Genomic DNA, 23,842 nt, shown 5'->3' with positions numbered 1-23,842 from the left:
CCACAGACGTTTTCGCTTCGGTAGAAACATTCTCTCTCTATTCAAGGCCCAAGCCTTCCTTAGAAGGGTTTGTGACATTGTAGACATCAGAGTGGCTGAGTGAGATATTTAAAATACCCAAACCCTAGGTTAGAACACTTTCCTACTGTAACGGTTGTCAGGAATAAAACTCTAACTTAGCAAGTGCCATCGTTACCAGGGCCAGTATGGGCCATGTATTTCCTGGTTTTGGGCATCCTATTGAAGAATGAAATAAAAATCTGGCATGGACTGGAAAGGAGCAATGAGAGTTTATTCAAAGGTAAGTAATAGAATTCACAGAATACGCTGTGAGTAAAGACACTCAAGGGCCCTGAGTATCTGACTGTTTACGCCTTTTTATGCTAAGCCAGATCTGTCCACCTCTACCTTCTTGGTATAACTGAAGAGCCTAAGTAAGATGGTCAATAAAGGGGAGAAATGTACTCTGTTATTCAGAGGGTAGTGTGCAGCTTCATGGAAGGAGGGACCCTATGTTGCTAATAGGTTGCTACATGAATTGTTTAGAGGGAATTGTATACCCCATATGTATAAGTATGGTTTCAGACTGCCAAGTGTTCTGTTCAAAGAGAGATATGTGTTTAGTCCAAGTCAAGTGGAACTCGGGTTAATACTATTCTCTATGCACGTGTGCCTCATTATCAGCAATAATTTAATAGTATACTAAAGTCACAACGGTAAATGGCATGTAGTCCATGCTACGTATGGAAACTACAGAAATCCTGCATATCTTAACCAACTGTCCTATCAGTGGGTCCTGTGGAGTACTGTCCTATGCTAGACCTTTGCACTACCTTCTGCTGTGTCCAGGCTCATACAGTTGCTTTTGCCCTGTTGCAGCTATGCAGAGCTCTCCCTATGTTTCTCACCAACAGTGGTCTTGCTCAGAACTGCATCAGCAAAAGGAAACTTCCTGGACTCTGCCACCTGTTACCGCTGCCAATCTGCATAGCTCAGCATGAAATGTACAGGTTTGATCAGGTAATATCTGCACAGGCTAGAACATTCAGAAGGTGCAAAAGTGGGGACAATGAAAGGTCTCTGAACTCTGACCAGACGATCCCTGCTCTCTTTCCCAGAGGAAGCTGGTCAGATTCTTATGTAAGCCTTTAGAGAAACTTAATCCATAAGCAAGAGCCAAACCGCAGAATTTTCAGTCACGTCAGGCTGGGTAGGGGCTGTGACTCGGGCTACAAAGCGTACCAGACAGACCTACTGAAAAAGTACTTGTCCTAAAGCAACTGTTGTTAACCTGTGTGTTGAGCTCCCTTTGGGTTGAACAGCCCTTTTAGGACGATTTGCATATTAGATATCTGCATTACAATTCATAACAGCAGCAAAATGACAGTTATGCATATCAATGAAAATAATTTTATAGTAGGGCGTCGCACAATATGAGGAACTGTATTAAGAAGTCACAGCATCAGGAAGGTTGAGAACCTCTGTCCAAAAGAATAGTCTAGATTAGAATTCTTAAAAATGCACTGCTTCCAAACATCCTTGGGATCGGGATGTCTGATGTCAAGGTCCCTGCTACTGGGACCAAGACAGGGTGCAGCTAAGAATGTATCTGCAACCAATTTGTATCTTCAAATCGTCTCTCTCATTTCAATTCAGAAAAACACTTTAAGAACATAATAAAAGTAATTTTAGAATAACAAACTATTTTCTTATTTTAACTGGTTTGAAAGTAAAACTGAATTTAAAAAATGAGCTGATATATTTTTTATTTTAAATATTTCTTTCAGAGAAAAACATTGGTATTTTTAATATGCTAAAATATTTATACTTTACCAGCCTTTGAAAAGGGTAACTGAAACAAGTAAGGTAGTTATGTATAAATTTTTATTTGTATTTTTTAATTCATTCAATTTATGAAGATTAACCAAAGCTCACACCCTATCAAAGGTATTATAATAATCTTTCATAAAACCCACAGCATTAAAAAAAAAAAAGCTAGTAAATACTTTAAAGTGAAAAGAAAAACTTTAGTGCTAGCTGTTAAAATAAAGACATAAATACTGTTTTTCAAAGGGAGGAATACTCAAGGGAGGGGGGAGACAATCGTATCACATGAGCAGGAGATTTAAATATCAGTTTAGTTCCTCATTGCCAACATGGCATTTATGTCCCAGATGAGATTCCGTAATTGATCCATAATCTGCTTCAGCTGTTGATTCTTCTGTTTGAGTTTCTGTGAAAACAAAAGGATTTACCAACAATGTGATATGAAATACATAAACCATGAAGTTAGAAGACTGGAGTGTAGCAGGTTAGGGCCCTAATGCTGCAGACAAAAGTAACCCACATACCCTGTAAAACAGAAGGTCTCCGTCTTAGTTACTGCTCTATTGCTGTGATAAGACACCATGATCAAGGCAACGTATAGTTTACATGGGGCTAACAGCTCCAGGGAGTTAGACACTAGCTATCATGGTGGAAGCATGGCAGCAGGGAGGCAGACAAGTTGCTGTAGCTGTAACTGACTGCTTACTTCTTGAAACAGACACTAGTAGGTAGAGAGAAAGGGAAAGGGGGAAGGAGAGAAGGAAGAGAGACAGAGAGACACCAGAAGTGGCGTGAGTCTTTTGAAACTGCAAAGCCCATCCTTAGTGTCACCACTCTTCCAAAAGGCCAACTGACCAAACAGTTTTACCAACTAGGGTCCAAGTACTGACATTCATGAGCCAATGGGAACCATTCTCATTAAAGCATGACAGTTTGTGCCCTGCTCTGACCTCAGTCTCTGACAGATACCCTGATTCTAACTCAAATCCACAGAGGCTCTGCCACCTGCCCCCATCCCTTCATAAAATATGTGACATGTGGGGGTAAATGATCATCCCACCAGGCAGAAGAACTGGGAAGGGTGAAGCAGGGTCAAAACCCCAGGGAATCTCAGAATTGAGAATGGTAGGCATGGAGCGAGCTCTCTGCCAAGCTCTACTTGTCCTGGAACATGTAACCATGACACTCCACTGAGAGGACCATGACAACCAGTCACATAGAATAAAAACCTGGAGTTCTTCATGCTGATGTACGTAGATAGGCCCCGAGTGTTTAGCTTATGAGCTTCCCTTCCTGGGTAGTTCTTCCTGAAAAATGTATTTAATCTCTGGTTCACCCTGAGTAAGATGTATGCAGTCACATCCTCCATAAAATCAAATGGTTTGGACAGGCAAGGACCATATCCTTCATCAAGGACTTCTGCATCGCTGCAGGGCGAGGCCTTCGTCTGAAAGAGCTGCACCTACATTTCCCAGAGAAGTCCTTCCCTCTTTCAGACCCTTAGTACTCTTGGCACTCACTCAGAACCAGACCAGGTTCTACCCCATCCTGGGCTCTGCCATCCCCTTCCTGCCTGGTGCATAGGGGAAGAGCAGGCCTGTGGCCTCCATTCTCAACTCCTGAGGTCCCCAGGGGGACCTTGATCTGGGTACACAGGGGACTGAGAACCACAGCATCCATCGCAGATCTCGCTGTTTCTCGCTTGGAAGAGCAAGGGCTGGGACCCCCATCAGACTGTGTGGCTTGCCTGCACTCCGGTAGTGAGGCAGACATGCAGCCTGATAGTGACACATTTAGTTGTGACAAACCTATTGTTTAGATGCTGCAAGGACAGTGGAACACAATGGTTAACTCTAGACACTATGGGTGGCTATTGGTAAAGAGGCTCAGCCTTTTCCCGATTATAAATGGAGGGCACTGGCCAAATTGTTTCACCTCACACTGGAAGTATGAAGGTCATCACGGAGTCTATTCATAAGAGTTCATGGCAGAACCAAATGCTTTCATTTGCCTAAAATATTACAGTTGCCTGACATCAAATTAAGCATTTGATACATGTTCATGATAGGCACAGAATGTAAGCTGTCAACATAAACAAACAAACAAACAAACAAACAAACAAACAAAAACCAGTCTTCCAGAAATGTAGGGTAGTTCCTGTCCTAAGGTGAGCCTACTCCTAACTCTAGAGAGGAGAGGAAAGTGGCCTAGTGACAAGGAAGGCTCCCTGCAGTAAGATTTATGCACACTTCCCACATGCTCCTTGTCCTCTTGTTGAGGATAGCATGCTATGATAGGGACTGCCAGCAGTAGGCCAGGATGGAGACATCTCTGAAGTCCCCGGTAGCTCTTTGTAAAAGAGCTGTTCCCACTTCTCCTAACCTTAGCCCTGGACAACGCTGTATAGATTTCATTTGTGTGTGACTGTTTTTTAGTTGGCCTTGGTGTGTATAATTATTTTATTATATCTGATTTTTCTATTTTTTTCTCCTGCTCTGGTGAATTCTGTGAAACTAGATGCTCCTTGATGTAATGATTCAAACAATTAAAAACTGAAACATAGAGAACAGCACAGTAGAGTCCTAATGGCCCAAGTATATGTTGTATGGTCTCATCTTGGAAACAATATAATAACTATACAATGGTGGTTCAAGATTAATGCTTCACTTGTAAAGAAAGTTTGAAAAATTATTAGAAAATAAAATAGAGCCAACATTGGAACCCCAAGAAAGGAAAAAAGTTATTGAAGTTAGGAAATAAGTTTTGTACACATTTGAGAGTGGTTCCTGGATAAGCAAGTACAGAATACATAAAATCTTATACTAGGAAAACTAAGTCAAAACACTGGGACTCTGAGGAGAGTCGTGTGCAGTGTGCAGAAGCAGAAGCTAGCAGAACCACTGAGTTAAGGGTTAACTTGGTTCTTTCTGGCCACTGCCTGGCAGCTTTGCCCATGTCATTTATCATTAGAGCTTCACAGGAAAATGCAAGTAGCTGACCTAGGAGCTTTGAGCTCTGAAGTATAATAAGTCAGAGGTTAAAATTTAAATAATGATAAGTTTACAATTATTATTTTGGCTATAGACCTGAGACTAGGAAAAGCTTAAAACTTTGGGGAACATTGTAACTCTTAATTATTTGTGGGATGTGGTTATTCTTTTAAATTTGATTTGGCAATGATCACACAATGACAAGAAAAAGGTGAGAGAACATGAAAAGAACATGTGAAGAGTACATAAACAGAGTGTGAAGTGTGTATGAAGAATGTGTGTTGTGTGTGAGGTGTGTGTGAAGAGTGTGTGCATGAGTGAAAGGGGAATGCACAGAGTTGTGTAGGAGTGTGAGAGTTCGAGAAAAGAAAAAGCTCACAGGAGAAAGGCACAACGCACAAGAAAATACAGAGTATATGCAGCCTCAAGCTGCGAATGAGTAAGAAAGAAGACAGAGAGAATAACTTTAAGCCTTGAAAAACTTTCTGTCAGTTTGTACCCAAAAAGTAGTCTGTGTTTATTTATTATGCGCCTTCCAGATAGCCCTGCTTCCAGTTGAGAACTCCGATCTATGGATCTGGACAGCTCCTGCCTCTCTATTACTGGGCGCCACTAGTGTACAGTTCACAGGTATCTTAGAAATCCTTTCTTCAAGTTCTATGTGATGAATATCAGCTTAGGTAACATGTGATACAAACAGAGATTCTGGTTATCGTCCTTGCCAATTATTATAATAATAATTATCCAGTAACACTTGGGAAACATTAAATTGAAAGATACAATATTTTAATTAGATTATTTTTAAAGTACTCTATTTAATTGCCTCTATTTAATTTCAGGCAAACTATTATATGTACACTAGGAAGAGGTCTAAAGACTTGTTACTTCATTAAAAAGCAAGTGGAGATTAAGAGAACTACTTTTATTACTTGTATCTAGATTTAGAAGTCACAAACAGAAAGGAGGTCACTAAAGGGGACATTAAACACTTTCACTAGGAATCAGAAGCAATTACAAACACTTTAATGATAGTAATACTGATTAATTAATGTTTGAAATTAGGATAGCACAAGTCTCAGTGAAACATCTGACTGCACAGCATACAGGCCTTGATTCTCTGAGGACTTCAAAGGACTTTTGGGGAGGAGGATTGATATATATCAAGTGTCTTAGACCAGGTGTTCAGATGGCCCATCTCACCGTGACTATGCAGTAGTCAGTCAGGAGACTGATATTGTATAGTATTTAATAAAATCAACTGCATTCTGGGACAGAGGAGGATGTCTTCCTACCATGGAGACTAAGACAGGGACCCATCACCTGGATGGACACTAAGCATGTGTTAGGTTGGTAGGCTGGCAACCTCAGTTGAAGGCTTTAGGTCTGTAACCTGTAGCCTGATACCACACTAAACTGTTCCCTCAGTGTCTCACATATGAATGGGCTAGAGCCTTAAGGTCCTGACGGCCACACGTAAAGTATAGCCACATATAAAGTGATAGTCAGCTTCACAGACTTGTGACTGAAAAGTGCAGAGTTTGAGTCCGAAAGTGAACACATGGCTTCACAATGCTTCCAAGGTGGCTGCTCTTCATAGACACTAAAGTGTATGGTACATCACTGAACCATCACTTCTAGCTGTGAAATACTTTGGCTACCATGGTTTTCCTTTCAATTCCAACTTTTCAGGAGTTATGTAAGAAAGAGCTATTGAGAATAAAAGATAAACAGGAATAGGAGTTGACATTTAAAAAAATCTAATTTTGAAATGGGCCATAGTAGCTCACACCTGCATTCCCCACATGGGATGGTGAAGCAGGGTGACTGCTCCAAGTCTGAGGTCAGCCTTGTTGCACACCGAGTTCAACACCAGCCAGCATTATATTATGGGACCCTTCCTCAAAATAATAATAGTAATAACAATAACAATAATGATAATAATAATTTGAACTAATAAGTCATAACATTATCTTGAACGTGAGCACTTTGAGAGGTTCAGAACCTTAGCATCAAGTATGAGGAAGACACAGCCAGACTATACCCAATAAGGTGGCTCTCACAGAAAAGGTCAGCAAACAAAACTATTTGCCTGGGCTCTCCAAAAGCTGGTGTTGAGCAAAGAGTGAAAGAAGTTGGCTGGGCTGATGGAAAAGGAAAGGGTTAGTCTTCATACAATGAAAACGAGATGCAGGGCTGCCCGCACATATGATGCTCACAGGGGCAGGAGCATGGACCTGAACTTCAGAAACAGCTGAGAACCATCTAAGACTGATTGATAATGAAGTCCAGACTTCACACTGTCAATAAAAACTAAGGGGCAACTAGAATAAATGAAGTCATGCTCTTGGGTAGTTAAAAACAGAATTTATTATAACCAGTATCCAAAAAGCATTTGTAGAGGGCTCCCTCCATGGCACCAACCATGCCACCTCCATGGCAAACATGAAACCTCCCACTAAGCCTGCTTTCAACAATACTCATTTGTAAGTGAGTTTTGATAAGCTGGTCACACTAACTCCTAGAAAGAAGGTGTACCAAAGAATGGGGGATATTTCCCAACCAGCACTAGAAGCTGGGCAATTCTTTCTTTCTTTTATTAAGTGGAACACAAAGTATTTGGATAGTTTTACTAAAAAATGACCAAGTTTTAATTAAAAAAGTAGCACACAAGTAAAATATCTGGAGTCAAAACATGCCACGAGACTGTCACCAGTGAAACTGACGGTTATGCTTATTAGTGGTTAGATTGTAAATACATTTTCATGACATGATATAAGATTTAATATATACAGCCTTGCCACTGATTGATTTTAACAGAGGCTGACAGCTGCTATTTTCAAAATCCATCAGCTGTGCATAATTTGTTCCATTAACAGGTGAGCATGTAAGCAGTGTGGATTCTTACAAAGTATGTTTATGCTAAGTCATAGCATGTAATTTAATATTCATATAAAGACTGTAGCACTTGATAAAAAAATGCTTTAATTTCCAAATGCTTGGAGTCGATTACATGTCAATCCTTTGATACTATCCCGAACCTCTTTCAATTTCATTTCCCATCAACAGAGCACTTTTAAGCAAAATGAAAATTCTGATGTTCCCAAAACAGATAGTCTCAAATAAGAATTCCTCCTTTGCTTTGGAAACAGGGCTTAAGGATCTCAAAAAACAAGATGCAAAGAGTGAAATATTAAAATAAAACTGTAATAAATAATAAAATAAAAAGAAAATAAAATCTGACTATTACAAGGCCATATAAACTAGGCCATTTCCCTTACTGATGATTTCTATCAAATCCTGAGGCCCAAGTGCAGGGCCCAAAGCTTCCTAGCAGGATGCTGGGACTGGTGCAGATGCCATAGCAACCAGACTCACTCAAACTCAGACTCTGAAAGTGTGCAGTCAGAATAAACCTGAAGTTGAAGACTACTATTTTGTTTATTTAGAATGAAGGCCACATGGCATAGTGACGTTCTGGATCTATTTTTAAGATGTTGTTACTGATAATACAGATCTATGAAGCACTTTTTAATTTAAATGCCAATGTACTAAAATATGGCACAATATTCTTTCTTTCAATATTCCCCTAACCATGCCAGGGGTGTGGAAAGTCCTGCTGCTTCCCTTACAATCTTAGTTTCCCATCCACACATCTGCTATGCACAGGAGGGCAGAGCAAACACTGGGTTACTACATGGCAGGACTTTGGGCAATCAGCAGCACGTGGCATACAGTAGGTGCACAGATATTCAAATATTAAAAGGAAAAGTTAAAAATACATGCAAGAGAGAAATTTAAAAACCTCAGAAACAGAAAACTAAAAATCACAGGCAACCATTTCAAACCCTGTCTTTCGCTTTCGCTGTTGTTACTGTTTAATGCTGCCTTCCTGCATTAAAATCAGACATGGCTATTATTTTACAGAACTCACTTTCGTGTTTCATACTATCATAACAGGTAAGAAATATTTTGCATGTTCTAGTGTTACAAACTGCTATAGTTCAGGAAAGTACCTGTCATTGTCTTGTGTGTTAAAGATACGGTCTAAGGACCTGAACTGGATTCCTGGCCCACATGGTGGAGAGAACCCATACCCCCAAATTGTCCTCTGACTGGAGATCCTTCCAATCGACTTGCTTTTTAGCAAGGAATTTTATTGTCACCTTCTGGTTTGAAATTTAAGGGAATCAAGCCTTAGTCCCCTTTTATTTTTGCTCGAGTCAGCACATTCTCTAATGCTCTTAGGTCAGGGGCTGGGGATATTACATAGCGGGTAAAGCGCTTGCTGTATGAGCATGAAGATCTGTACTTGGATCCCAAGCACCCACATAGAAGTCAGGACTGTCCATGTACGTCTCTAAACCTAGCATGAAGGTGTGGATCCCATGGGCTTGCTGAACAATTGTTCTAGCCAAAATACTAAACTGTAGGTTCAGGTGGCCCTGCCTCAAAAGAATAAGGTAGAAGCCATGTACAGTAGCACAGGCCTTTAATCCTAGTATTTGGGAAGCACGAAGAACTCTAAGTTCAAGGCCAGACTGGTCAACAAAGAGAGTTCCAGGACAACCAGAGCTACATTGAAGAAACACTGTCTTGAAAAAGCATCCATCCATCCAACCAACCAACCAACCAACCAATCAACCAACCAATCAACCAACCAACCAACCAACCAATCAACCAACCAATCAACCAATTAACCAAAAAAGAAAGTGGCCGGTGATAGAGTAAGATACCCATGATCTCTGGCTATATATGCACACAAAAGAGAAAAAATATGCAGGACAAAGAACTCCTAAGAAATACAGAGAAGGCGAAGGTCATTAGATGGGTGGTGTCTCTAGCCTGTTAAGAGAAGATACACATTCCCTTCCCAACCCCACATTCCTTTTTAAAAATTAACTTCCACACAATAGTTTGATCTTAACTAGGGAATTTAAAATATCTAAATTGTTTCCTCTTTGTAAGAACCTGCAATTCAATAATGTAAGTGCAGTACATAGAATCTGAGTTAAATCACTCAATATAAACCAGAAAACAAACATGAAACATTGGCTTTTACTGTAAAATAAACAAACTTTTGGGAATCTGTATATCCACCTATACCTGAACTGTAAAAAACTTGTCACTGGGAAATTCTGTTGTAAAAGTATGCATCTTTTCTTCTTTTTCACAGAAAAAAAAAAAAACAGTTATAAACCCACACAGAGAGAAGTGATCAGAAATAAGATAAGAGCTTGCTTGTCCTTCCTTCCTTCCTTCCTTCCTTCCTTCCTTCCTTCCTTCCTTCCTTCCTTCCCTCTTTTTGTGCTTGGTAGGCAAGTGCCCTACCTCTCACCTACATACATCTCTAGCCTAACAATTCTTGATGCATGAACATAGTTTCCAGACCTAAATTCCATTTCTCAGGCCCTTCCTCAATCCAAGCAATTTCTTGCTATGAGTTTTCTGTCATAATGGTGACTAATTACGTCTACTTTTGTTGGAAATGGTCTTTTTAATCATCATTCACCTTTAATAAAACGTTGTCAGGTTCTATGAACTATACTAGTGACCTGCCTACAAGAATGCTCACTGCTGGGGTTGGGGATTTAGCTCAGCGGTAGAGCGCTTGCCTAGCGAGCGCAAGGCCCTGGGTTCGGTCCCCAGCTCTGAAAAAAAGAAAAAAAAAAAAAAAAAAGAATGCTCACTGCTGTAACACCGACATGAATGCTAGGGGAGTAAGCAGCCAGCGTCCGACTGGATGTAGGCCTGCTCCATAAGACAGAGCCTATACCCAATATTACTAATGAGGCCCAGAATCTGAGACTAGACAGATCATGGGCCCAGGAGAAAACCTACTAGCATTATTCTGCTTAATGAACACAATGATAAAACTCTTAATGATGTGTTGCTATAACCAGACAGTGCAAGCTCTTCCTTCATCCGAATAGCAGATGGCAATTAATACAGAGCCTTACAGCTGGACGATGTGTAGAGTGAGACTCTGGATTACTTTGTCCTAAAATGAGTGTCTGTATCACACTCTTCTCAAGTCTCAGAGACCTAAGTGAGAAAGTGGCAGACACATTCTAAGAGCCAGCATTAGTGCACTGTAAGGAAACAGCTTTTTCCAGACATACCAGGGCGGGTGCACACATGAACTCACAGAGACTATGACAGCATGGATAAGACCTATAAATGCTCTCGGAAGACAAAGCCCAGCACAAAGGACGGGAAGTGGGCACAAAGTCCAGCCCTGGCCAAGAATGTATTTGCAAATGACATCCTCTAGGAGAAGGAAACTAATTTTCTCTAATGGGTGGACACTGAGTTTATCGATCGCACTGTAGGGCATGTGAGTGTTGAGCTGGCAACGCAATCAGACCCGACATTTTCAGTGACTTTTCTCTTGTTTTTAAAGAAAGAGTAAGAGTATGAAGTAAAGAGGGTTGGAGAGGAGGTCTGGGAAGATTTGGGGGTACAGAAAAAGAAAATGATAACAATACACTATATGAAATTCTCAAAAATACATTTTTAAGTTACAATGTTTAAATCTATCTCCTGTTTTTCCTTCTCCTAGATTTTTGAGTACATTCTTCCTTATTATTTTTCCAATTTCTTTAAACATAATTCTTGACACTGAAATTTATTTTCCTATACAGTAGTGTAACAGTTATTTAATTCCCCCAATTTTCTATTTCTAAAGATTAATTTTACACATAAACTCTTTCCTGTCAGATTAGATTCTCATATTCATCAGAAAAGCTGTTTTTCTGGGTATTATTTTACCAATCTGTTTATTCCTATGCCAGAACTACATGCTTATTTATACCTTTATAAAATATTTCACATTAATTTTAATTTTTGAAGCAAGCAATCCTGCATTATTAATCTTATTTATAGGATTTTGAAGTATATTTTTGTATGTTCTCAGAAGAAAATCTCATTTTGGTTTTACTTCATTTTCACCTAGTATTATACTAAAGGCCTCCCATTTTCTTTGCACACTTTTAAGTTAAGTCTTATTAGAATTTAGATTATTCTGCACAAAATTATAGAGTAATTAAGATTGGTATTTTATAATATTTATCGCTCTCCAAAGAGCTTTAACCTTCTCTTTAATTGTTTGAACATGACTTTATATATTTTAACAAGACCAGTCACTGTTACAATTGCTATCCATTTAAGTCTTGCTGCATCTGTGACGAGAGCTTGAAACAGAGTACAATGGCTTCTAGCGCTATACCTGCATGGTTTCAGGCTATCAATCTTTTCTCTCACAGGACTTTCTATAGACTCCACTTGTTTATCAGGTAAGTTTTTCTGAACATTTTAACAGGCCTGTAAATAGCTCCTGTTTTTGAGGATTTGTTTGTTACCTTTTTGAAATGGTTATAACTTCTACAATAGTATTAAACAAACTGGTAGATATTATATGACATTTTAAACAGGAAAATTTTTATACTCTACTTATATACAGCTACTTATCAAACCTAAAAAGGCAAACCTGTGTTCTTGTTTGAAGCACTGAGTCAGCATAAGCACTGGACTGTTTCAAATGCCTTGTAGTCAGCTGGGAAGAAATACTTTCCAAGGCAAGTGAGAGCCTATATTATGGACATGAATTGATTACCTTTATACAGCTCAGAAGGCTCTTTTTTGCTATGGCAGATTGTTAACATGCTGGTACATTCTATTAAGTAGAATGAAGGGTGCTAGTTTATTCGGTAGCCTGGTGGGTGAGGGCACATCTTCATCACAGAATGAACCCCCAGCTCTCTCTGACTTGTGTTTCTTGAGAACTATCTGAAGTTTAATAAATGTTTTTCATTTGGGGTGGAGTTAGGATGATGCTGTCGTAACACCTGTAATTTAGTCACAGGCTGATGCAGCCCTGTGTCCTGCTATAAGTTTTGCATCATTTGCTGTCACGAAGACGGCTAGAGTTCAGCTTGGGGAGGTGAACGGGCTGTGAATGAGTGCCCCATGGGCTCTGTGAGGGCTTTGCTGAGTGAAATCCATGACCTTCCTGACTTCACACAGCAGTCCTGCTAACCTTGCACTTCTTCTTACTCTCAAGAGGGTGACTCTGCCACACAAACAGTGCCAGGCAATTCCAAAACTCAAACTGTGTCTTACAGTTATGCTATGCTTCCTAGTAATTTTTATCAAGAACTCCTAAATATAAAATATACAGAACTAAAATATACCTTATTTACTTCTGCAATTTCTCGTCTCTCTTCACTAGCAAAACGAGGTGGACCAGCCCGGTCATCATTCTTTGAGCCGTCTTCATCCACATATGGAATCAGTTGCTGGAAGTGACAGGGAGTAGTATAAAGTGGGAGCCAAATATCTGAATTAAACTACTGCAGAGTTTGTATCTCCTTAGAATCCATTTTTTACATGTTTTTAACTTTTAAAAATAGATTATTTTCAGGCAAAGACCTGAAACCACAGCTTTAAAAGTGTTTCATTTCAGTGTATTCTATGAAACAGACTTCGGCTTAAGCATATATACAAACAGTAGCCAATATCAAACTAAATGGAGAGAAACTTGAAGCAATCCCACTAAAATCAGGGACTAGACAAGGCTGCCCACTACCCTACTTATTCAATATAGTACTCAAAATCCCAGCGAGAGCAATCAGATAGCAAACAGAGGTCAAAGGGATACAAATTGGAAAGGAAGAAGTCAAAATATCACTATTTGTAGATGATATGATAGTATACTTAAGTGACCCCAAAAATTCCACCAGAGAACTACTAAATCTGATAAGCATCTTCAGCAAAGTGGCTGGGTATAAAATTAACTCAAACAAATCAGTAGCCTTCCTTTACTCAAAGGATAAACAGGCTGAGGAAGAAATTAGGGAAATGACACCCTTCAGAATAGCCATAAATAATATAAAATACCTTGATGTGACTCTAACCAAGCAAGTAAAAGATCTGTATGACAAGAACTTCAAGTCTCTGAAGAAAAACAAAAATCAAAGAAGATCTCAGAAGATAGAAAAATCTCCCACGCTCATGGATTGGCAGGATTAATATAGTACAAATGGTCATCTTGCTAAAAAAACAAACAAACAAAAAAAAAAAAACAAAAAAAATCTATAGATTCAATGCAATCGCCATCAAAATTCCAACTCAATTCTTCACAGAGAGAGAAAGAGCAATTTGCAAATTCATTTGGAATAACCAAAAGCCCAGAATAGTGAAAACTGTTCCCAACAATAAAAGAACTTCTGGGAGAATCACCATACCTGATCTCAAGATGTATTACAGAGCAATAATGATAAAAAAACTGTATGGTATTGTCACAGAGACAGACAGACAGGCCAGTGGAATGGAATTGAAGACCCAGAAATGAACCCACAAACCTATGGTCACTTGATCTTTCACAAAGGAGCTAAAACCATCTAGTGGAAAAAAGAAAGCATTTTCAACAAATAGTTCTGGTTTAACTGGAGGTCAGCATGTAGAAGAACGCAAATCAATCCATTCTTATTGCCCTGTACAAAGCTCAAGTACAAGTGGAGCAAGGACCTCCACATAAAACCAGATACACAAACTAATAGAAGAGAAAGGGGGGAAGAGCCTCGAGCACATGGGCACTGGAGAAAATTTCCTGAACAGAGCACCAGTGGCTTATGCTCTAAGATCAACAATCGACAAATGGAACCTCATAACATTGCAGAGCTTCTGTAAGGCAAAGAACATTGTGAATAGGACAACAGATTAGGAAAAGGTCTTTAACAATCCTATATCCAATAGAGTGCTAATATCCAGTATACACAAAGAACTCAAGAAGTTAGACACCAGAGAACCAAGTAACCCTATTTAAAAAAATGGGGTATAGAACTAAACAGAGAATTCTCAAATGAGGAATATCAAATGGCCAAGAAGCACCTAAAGAAATGTTCAACATCTTTAGTCATCAGGAAAATGCAAATCGAAACAACCCTGAGATTCTACCTCTCACCAGTCAGAATGGCTAAGATCAAAACTCAGGTGACAATAGATGCTGGTGAGGATGTGGAGAAAGAAGAACACTCCTCCATTTTTGGGAATGCAAGCTGGTACAACCACTCTGGAAGTCAGTCTGGAGGTTCCTCAGAAAATTGGACATAGTACTACCAGATCCAGCTATACCCAAAAGATGCTCCAACATATAACAAGGACACATGTTCCACTATGTTCATAGCAGCCTTATTTATAATAGTCAGAAGCTGGAAAGAACACAGATGTCCTTCAACAGAGGAATGAATAAAGAAAATGTGGTACATCTACACAATGGAGTACTATTCAGCTGTTAAAAAACAATGACTTCATGAAATTCTTAGGCAAATGGATAGAACTAGAAAAATATCATCCTGTGTGAGGTAACCCAATCACAAAAGAACACACATGGTATGCACTCACTAATAAGTGGATATTAGCCCAAAAGCTTGGAATACCCAAGATAAAATTCACAGACCACATGAAGCTCAAGAAGAAGGAAGACCAAAATGTGGATGCATCAGTCCTTCTTAGAAGGGGGAACAAAATACTCAGGGGAGGTAGAGGGAGGGAGGGACTTGGGAGGAAGAGAAGAGGGGGAGGGGAGAAGAGGAGGGGGACAGGATCAGGTATGGGAGGAGACAGAGATGATATACAGAGGGTCAGGAATTTGAACAAAGGTGTATATCATTGGGGAATAGGGAACGGGGGGTAGCCACTAGCAAGTTCCAGATGCCAGGAAAGCAACAGGCTCCCAGGACCCAACATGGATGAGATTAGCTGAAATGCCCAAAAAGGGGAAGGAGAACCCATAGAGACCATATCCAGTGGATAGGCATGGCTACTGGTTGCGGGATAGGGTCACTCACTCATCTCCAAATTTTCAGGACAGAATGGCTCCTGTCTAAAAGGGGACAAAGTGTGGAGCAGAGACTGAAAGGAAGCCCATCCAGTAACTGCCCCACCTGGGGATCCATAGCATATACATGTTCTGGTCTCTTGCAGAAGACATGTCTCAACCCTTACCCCATCCCCTCTCCCAGTCACTGCTTTCCTCTCACTAATAATATATATTTCCTCAAAGACTGATCTCCAACTGCTGACTTCGGCTCATTCCTCCCTGTTTCATCTTTAGTCAACTGTCCTGACTTTTAGCTGTTACCTTTCAATAAGATTCTACTCAAATACAACTTGTCTCAGCAACAGTTAAAAAGTTGCCGATAACAATTAAGTATTTCTTCTAAGAATGATGAAAAAAAATCACTGTCATTAAAATCACAAAAAAACATATGCAAACACAAAAATATCACTATAAACCTAGAAAACAAATGCTACAAAAATCACTAATGAAAAAAATACACATCTATATTTCTTCCCCGAAATAAAACTGAGAATATTAAAACTGAGTAATATTGCTAAAGGAGATGTGTGGACCATACTTCACCTCTTACATGCATGCTCCTGCCATAGAAACTTACCTCCACAGGGATGGGGTCCATTCCACCACAGTTCTCATTACACTTGTCATAGACCAGTCGTAGCTTCCTGAAGAGAATAGAAAGTTGCCGAAGATGGTCCTGTAGCTTTGTTAACCGGTCTTGGTAAGTTCCAGTATGGTAAGTGACGCCATTTGGCAGCTTGGCAGGCAAAAGAAAACAACACAAATATTGAAGTTTTAACAATAATCTACATCAATTTATCAGCAACATAGCTCAATGTTTCAATGCAATAAAAGGGCCTTAGAAAAGGTTTTGTGAAAAGACTGGTCACAGCTGAAATGCCTCTGTCCACTAATGCCAATAAATTTACAATTTTAATACTACTATCACATAAAAGCAGAAAGCTGCCGAACTCACTCAGGAACTATAAATATTATATACATATACATATATTATATCCATGTGCCTAAAAGCATAGGGTTTTGTTTTGCATAAATAAAACAATATGCTCTTATATTTCCAAAAACATTTTCAAAATATCCTAACTGTGATAATAAGGAGAGTAAGATGTACAAAGTACAAACTAAAACATAAACCACCAAAGTTCATTAACAGAAGATAGGGGTGCAAATCAACATATACTAGAATATTTTAAATAAATCATTACAAATAACTACTATGATCATATCTATTCTGAGTCATCAAACTTTCTTAACTCAGAAGTCAGCCAGGCCTGGTAGCATATGTCTGTAACCTCTCTCAGAAGAATCACATGTTCAGGGCCAGCCTGCTACATAAAGTGAATTCAAGGTCCGCTTGGGAAAATTTATGAGATCATGTTTCACAACAAGAAGTGAAAGGCAGGCAGGTGACCCAGCTCTGGTAAAGCATTTGCCCCACATACACAAGGCCCCAGGTACAACGGCCAGGGACATAACTAGCGAAGCTAATTAATTAATGACATAATTTTCCCAAAGAAGCCAGAAGTATTCATTGAAATAATTACAAAGTCACATACAAATGGAATTTGAATAGCTTGAATGACTTCTTTCTCATTCCCACGGTTGCTTTTGTAAATGTATAGCTTCTCATCTCAGTAGATGGAGCTTCTGAAATTTGTGAATTATGTCTAGTTTTAGGAATCCTCAGCATTGATATACTTTCAATGCCTCAGTGAAGTGTGATACAATACCAAGGGCTCTTCTGTTCACAGCATTTTAAAATAACATGGTATTGGAAGGGTTCATGCTCCCATACAGTGTAGGACTTCCTCTAAGAAGTCCTTTTGCAGAAGTGAACTGCAGAGGAGCAGTTACAGGACCCTGCTTTCCTGTCTGAATGAGAAGGAGTATGGCGATTACGTTACCAGGCTCCCGAATCTGTACGTCTTACTGGGCTTGCCACTTTGCCCACATGCTCTACTTAGAATAACCGGAACTCCTCTTTGTAGCATATTTAGCACAGGAGGTCTGGTGTACAGTCTGAATAATTCTAATGAGCATTTCACCCCTAGGTCTGTGCTTATGTGTTCACCAGAAGCCTGTGTCAGGTACAAAAAGATTGATGAGTCTTATTATGAAGAAAAGCAGTCCCGTTGAAATGCAAGGAATTACCCACCTGAAATCTGCCCACGTAGTAAGTTTGGATATTGGTTTTTATACAACATCAGCTTACCACTCACCTTGCGTGTGTCAAGAATTGCTCTGGACGCAAGAGTGGCAGCGAACATGAGTGATGAGGCCTCCACACTCTACAGAATGTATGGTAATATCACCCACCAGCCCTTGCTGCATGCTGTGGAGTAGCTGCTCAGCTGGAAAGCTCATCAATAACCATCTCCCTCATGAATATGGATTAAGCCTCATAAATATATCACACTCCCAGATACTAAAAAGGCATTCAACTAAATTCATCATCTATTCTTATAGTAAAATTCCCCTTATATGAAAAACATATTTTTGTTATAAAGTCAGCATCATGATTGATGGGCAGATATTGGAGGAATTCTCACTGAGGTCGAGAATAGAAAAAGAAATCTAGAAATAAACTTAGAAAAGATAAAAATAAAAATTTTAACTATAAAACAAGACAAGGACACTCCATGTTCTTGGTCACTGTGACAGTGTAAGGTTTTCTCGGCTGAAGAGCTGATAACATCACTAACAGGCTTTTCTCGTCTTTCTGGACCTAAGATGTATGTGGAAACGTAAACAAAGAACCCCTCTTCTGAAGTGGAAACATGAACATGTCAGAGAAACTGGGAAAGTATCTGAGAATAAGGCATCAGAGCGACAAAGACACAAGCTGTGGGGAAAGCAACTGCCCCAGGCAGATACATCTGTAAGAAACTGTAACTGGACCAGCAGAGGGGCGAGCGTTCCTTATTCTCTGTTTTTTCTTTATTCTTCTCTCATACAACACATCCACATGGCCTAACGAGTTACAATAAGACCAGGCACAAACCCTCACGTCAAGCCTGGACAAGGCAGTCCAGTAGGAGGAAAGGGGTCGCAAGAGCAGGAAAGAGTGGGAGACAGCCCCACGCCCATTGTTAGGAGACTTACAAACATCCTAAGCTTAATAACCACAGCATGTATGCAGAGGATCTAGTCAGACCTGTGGTTGCTGCTTCAGACTCTGTGGGCCCCTGTGAGTCTGCTTAGTTGAAGGTAGCTACTTCTAAATCCTCCTCACCAGGTACAGTTGCTCCTTTGTGTGAGACATTATCATTTGTTCCAGCATAAGAGTGAGAACTTTAAAGCAGCATTAAGATTCTGACTATAGTACTTCTTTGCAGGAATATTACCAAGATGTTGGAAGGAAGGAAGGAAGGAAGGAAGGAAGGAAGGAAGGAAGGAAGGAAGGAAGGAAGGGGGGAGTGAGGGACGAAGGGAGGGAAGGAAGGAAGGACTTTCTATATACATATGAATAAATTCCAAAGTCTATCAAATGAAAAAGACAGAGTACAAAACAGTGTGCACACTATACTGTTATCTGTACAAAAAGGAGGGATGAGACAAATATACCCAGATTTGATTAAATATGCAAAGGGAATTTGGAAGAGAACTACAAAGGGCGGCAAGAATCTTTAACAAGCATCGCTGACAGAGGGAGATTAGGTCCTAGCAGACAGGGAATAGAAAGGAAAATGCTCTGCAGTTTGTTGTTATTTCTAAATTACGAATATATTATGTAGTCAAATGATGAAATAAAAGATTAAAAGGATAACAGAGTCAAGGCAATGCCGTTTTCCACAGGGAATCTTTTTTTTCTCCATCTTTATTAAGTTGGGTATTTCTTATTTACATTTCGATTGCTATTCCCTTTCCTGGTTTCCAGGCCAACATCCCCCTAATCCCTCCCCTCCCCTTCTATATGGGTGTTCCTCTCCCCATCCTCCCCCCATTGCCGCCCTCCCCCCAACAGTCTAGTTCACTGGGGGTTCAGTCTTAGCAGGACCCAGGGCTTCCCCTTACACTGGTGATCTTACTAGGATATTCATTGCTACCTATGAGGTCAGAGTCCAGGGTCAGTCCATGTATAGTCTTTAGGTAGTGGCTTAGTCCCTGGAAGCTCTGGTTGCTTGGCATTGTTGTACATATGGGGTCTCGAGCCCCTTCAAGCTCTTCCAGTCCTTTCTCTGAATCCTTCAATGGGGGTCCTGTTCTCAGTTCAGTGGTTTGCTGCTGGCATTCGCCTCTGTATTTGCTGTATTCTGGCTGTGTCTCTCAGGAGAGATCTACATCCGGTTCCTGTTGGCCTGCACTTCTTTGCTTCATCCATCTTAACTAGTTGGTGGCTGTATATGTATGGGCCACATGTTCCACAGGGATATTAATCTGGTATTTAGGGATATTTGGGGAGATACTTCTTAACACCTCCAATACTTTTCTTGCAAAATGTTTGCAAATGTCTTTCTGTTCAAAATCTTGAGCAGTTAAAGGGCAGCTAATACACAAAGAATCACTTTTCTCAAAGAAATGCTTAGAAGTAACTGCTAGTGTGTAATTATGCATTTTCATGGACTAATGCAGATGACTTGAAATCTGGGTATTTTAAAGAGCATGGGGTACTCCCTCCTGCTGGGAGCTGGCTAAGATCCTCACTGGCCCAGAGGATGCCAGGAACTGTAGCATGATGTCCCTGTTCATGGGGTTTGCGCCTGTGTATACAGACTGTGACAGAGTACAATTAATAAAAATAAAGGAGAAACATGATAACAGTGTGCTGTAAGGAAAGCTCTGTACAAATAAAAGCTAAGTGCAAGCTGCATTCTTTTTCTTAAAATATCCACTTAAATATCCATAAGAATCATGGATAATGGAGATTTGGTAAGCCACCTATGGTTAAATGAACACTCATGTTGTTCACAGTTAAGAACATCTGTCTGTATCATCGCTTCTGACTTTTTGGAACTCAAAGGCCACTCTGTTGGTTTTTTAGGGCCATTGTAATGTCTTCCAAAGAGTTGCAAACGAGTTTGGGCACAAACTGAAAGGCAGACAGGTAACTGCAGTAGCCCGTACAAACCAGTTAGATCCGGTTATGGTCATGGGCTGGAACTTTCAGAAAGTCTCTTTCTGTGCAGGTGATGGAGTTGAATTCTGTCTCTGTTACTGATAGAGATGGCCCAACAACAATGTAAACGATGCAACAACAGGTTATTAGAGTCATCTGTGAGGTTGGGGATTTAGCTCAGTGGTAGAGCGCTTGCCTAGGAAGCGCAAGGCCCTGGGTTCGGTCCCCAACTCCGAAAAAAAAAAAAATCCCAAAAAAAAAAAAAAAAAAAAAAAAAAAAAAAAAAAACCAATAGAGTCATCTGTGACGGTGGGTGGTCTGCTTAGTCTCTCTTTGATCCTCAGTTTCCTTAACTGTAAAATAGGAATTAAAAAAAAAAAAAAAAAAAAAAAAAAACCTCCTGAAATTGTTTTTACAATTATGCATCTGGCCAAGAAGAGTAATTGGCAGATGTTTAGCAACCTGTGACCAAACCTGCTTCTACACATTCTAATCCAGATGCTGGCACAGGGCAGGCTCAATATAAGAAACAACAGTGCCCACTGAATTGGGAGACATCTTATGATCCACACTCCAGTCGTTCTGTTACGAATCTATTTACTTGAAAGTGCCAAAGATTTTAAACTTCTTTTTTGAGTCCACTTATCATGATACTATCTTTGTGTAACACTTCGCACTGAGTTACTGATAGAGTATCAGAGACAAAAATCTCAACCATTTTTTTCTTTTTCTTTTTCTTTCTTTTTTTTTTTTTTTCCGGAGCTGGGGACCGAACCCAGGGCCTTGTGCTTGCCAAGCGCTCTACCACTGAGCTAAATCCCCAACCCCTCAACCATCTTTTCTTAAATAACACAAACAAAAGTCATAAAATACTACTGAGGGCGCCCACAGAAGTAAAAGCTGTTAACAGTCTCGGGACATGGCATCGATTTTACTACGCTGAGTAGCTTCAGGGCAGTGAGTTTACCTCTCTGACCACAGACTCCTCATGAGTGGAACAAAGGTGCTTTCTGCATCTTGTAGGGTTAGGATAAGCAAGCTCTAAGGACGACTAACAAACTGTACCAGAACAATCTGGAGCCAAAAGATGAACTTAGACCCGAACTGATGGCCATAATTGTCCCTTCAGAATTTACACAGGTTATAAACACAAGGAAAGATTCAAAGAGCAAAACGTCCACAGGAAACATCCACTGCTTTTTAAATTTTAAGTTTGATGCCAAAAGCAAGAACTATGGGTGAACAAATCAACAAGTAAGAGATGCTCTCAAAATTATAAACCGTCTGCTCCTCAAAGGACTTTTGAAGAAAAGGAAGTGAGAGCCAGACTTAAGTATCCGGCAAAGTACAAAGACACAACAGTGACAACTGACGATAAAGAGGGGAAAACAAGGACTCTCAGAGACTGCTTCCTGATGGAGATTCAAACCGATCAGACACATTAAAGATTATGTGTGCATACAAATGCATATATATACACGCATATATATATATATACACACACACACACACACACACACACACACATATATACACACACACACATACATACACGACTCAGTAATTCCACTCTCAAACCAACTCAGGCACACTCCCACACAAAAACCCATTAAAAACATTTTTTTGGTCATTATTTGTAAGAGCAGCATTATATAAGGGCTCCAAAGTAGAAAAACCCCAAACATGGCCCCATAAACCAACAAACGCAAAGGCCACCACATATTCACTCAACAAAATGGTAAGAGAGAAAATAATATATGTATACGTTAAAAGAATCTAGACCAACAGAGCTCACATGCTACGTGATTCTTATCACATACAACTGAGAAACACTAACATTGGCTTCCTGGGGATGGAAGCAAACGTCACAGGGGTGCAAGGAAACTTCTCGGATAGTGGCTGTTTGCACTATTGAGACTATAATGAGGTCACAAGGATAGTCCTAAATATGTCAAAACTTTACACCAGCACAGCTTACTGTAGTCTACTTAAGTCTACAAAGGGGGTGAACTATTGTCTGAATTCTTCGGAGAAAGTTTGCTCTAAAATTTTTAAAGTAATTTTAAAATCCAAGTATGGTGTGATCCATTTGACTTCAATACCACCAACTAAGCCCAAGATGTTTGGGGGCAGGCACATAGTGGGGTTACTTTGGGGCTGGTGGTAAAGGGGATCTCTCACCTGATGACTCTCTGGGGAAGGGGGACAGTTATATGCTTGTGACACTTCTCGGGGTAAGAGAGACCATGTCTGGAATCTCCCACGTCAGGAGGAAGCCTCATGCTGGGGACATTAGGTATAACGGAGTGTCCACCTTAGGTATCCCTGAGAAGGGCTTAGATGCTGGGGACTTTGGGTGTAAGGAGGTGTGTCCATGCCTGAGGGTTTTCCAGGGCGTGGGACAGACACATGCTGGGAACCAGGATGGCTACCCTGAGTCTTCCAGGTCTTGGGTAGTAAGGAGGTGTGACCTCCACACCTACGTTATCTCAGGGCAAGGGCAGGCACATGCTAAGGGTGTAGAGGCGACACGGCCACCCTGAGGTCGTCCGCGGAGGTCCGCTTTCACCAGCTCTGCACCTAGGCGCCCACCTGCATGTTCCTGAGCAGCTGGAAGATCTCCATGGTGCGGTACACGATGTCTTGCACGGTCTCCTGCCCGATGCGGCACAGCGTGGCCGTGTTGACCTCGCGCGCGGCCTGCTGCGCCTGCGGGCCGCCGAAGGGTCCGGACGCCATGCCCGTGGGCGCCAGCGGAGGGGTGGACATGGCACCCCCAGCGGCTCGGGTCCGGCCGGAGCCTACTCTGCCAATTTCAAACAAGCGGCGCCACTTCCGCCTGCCGCGACGCAAGCGCTGTACCGGAAGACCCAGGAGCCTGTGTCACGCGGAGCCTGACGCGATTGGGTTACGCTCTTGGGAAACTCAAGACGGACAGGGAACTAACCAATCAGAAGTAGAGTTATGTTCAGGGGGCGGTTCATAGGGTGGGCTTTCCCAGTTGGAACTTCAGAGCGAAGTCTGCCTTAAATTGTGTGTCTGGGTGGTTGTTCTCTGCTTGTGTTGGGTTCTTGCAAAGCACTCTTTCTT

At 40.6% G+C, this 23,842-nt stretch overlaps 1 protein-coding gene across 2 annotated transcripts; it reads right to left on the bottom strand.

The window, feature by feature from the left end:
• Positions 1–1,867: 1,867 nt before the first annotated feature.
• On the bottom strand, positions 1,868–23,603 carry Med30 (mediator complex subunit 30). 2 transcript variants are annotated; one of them, NM_001399687.1, is made up of 4 exons: positions 23,345–23,603; positions 16,274–16,432; positions 13,007–13,111; positions 1,868–2,233 (listed from the first exon to the last, which is right to left on the bottom strand). In NM_001399687.1, exons 1-4 carry the CDS (start codon positions 23,519–23,521, stop codon positions 2,138–2,140), a joined length of 537 nt encoding a protein of 178 aa, NP_001386616.1. In that variant the 5' UTR covers positions 23,522–23,603; the 3' UTR covers positions 1,868–2,137. The 2 variants fall into 2 exon arrangements, with proteins under 2 accessions (NP_001386616.1, NP_001124011.1); NM_001130539.2 differs by lacking the exon at positions 13,007–13,111.
• Between the last annotated feature and the right edge of the window lie 239 nt (positions 23,604–23,842).

Source organism: Rattus norvegicus, chromosome 7 (assembly GCF_036323735.1).
Source record: "Rattus norvegicus strain BN/NHsdMcwi chromosome 7, GRCr8, whole genome shotgun sequence".
Classification (NCBI taxonomy): domain Eukaryota; kingdom Metazoa; phylum Chordata; class Mammalia; order Rodentia; family Muridae; genus Rattus; species Rattus norvegicus.
Note: the sequence above shows the minus strand (reverse complement) of the source record. Positions and strands in the feature narration are given on the sequence as shown.

Coding starts and splice junctions, on each gene's coding strand:
- Med30 (NM_001399687.1), bottom strand. CDS start 23,521: ATGTCCACCCCTCCGCTGGCGCCCACGGGCATGGCGTCCGGACCCTTC. Junction 13,112..16,273: donor TGGACCCCATCCCTGTGGAG/GTAAGTTTCTAT, acceptor TGTCACTTCCAG/CAACTGATTCCATATGTGGA. Junction 2,234..13,006: donor AAATTGCAGAAGTAAATAAG/GTATATTTTAGT, acceptor TTGTTTTCACAG/AAACTCAAACAGAAGAATCA.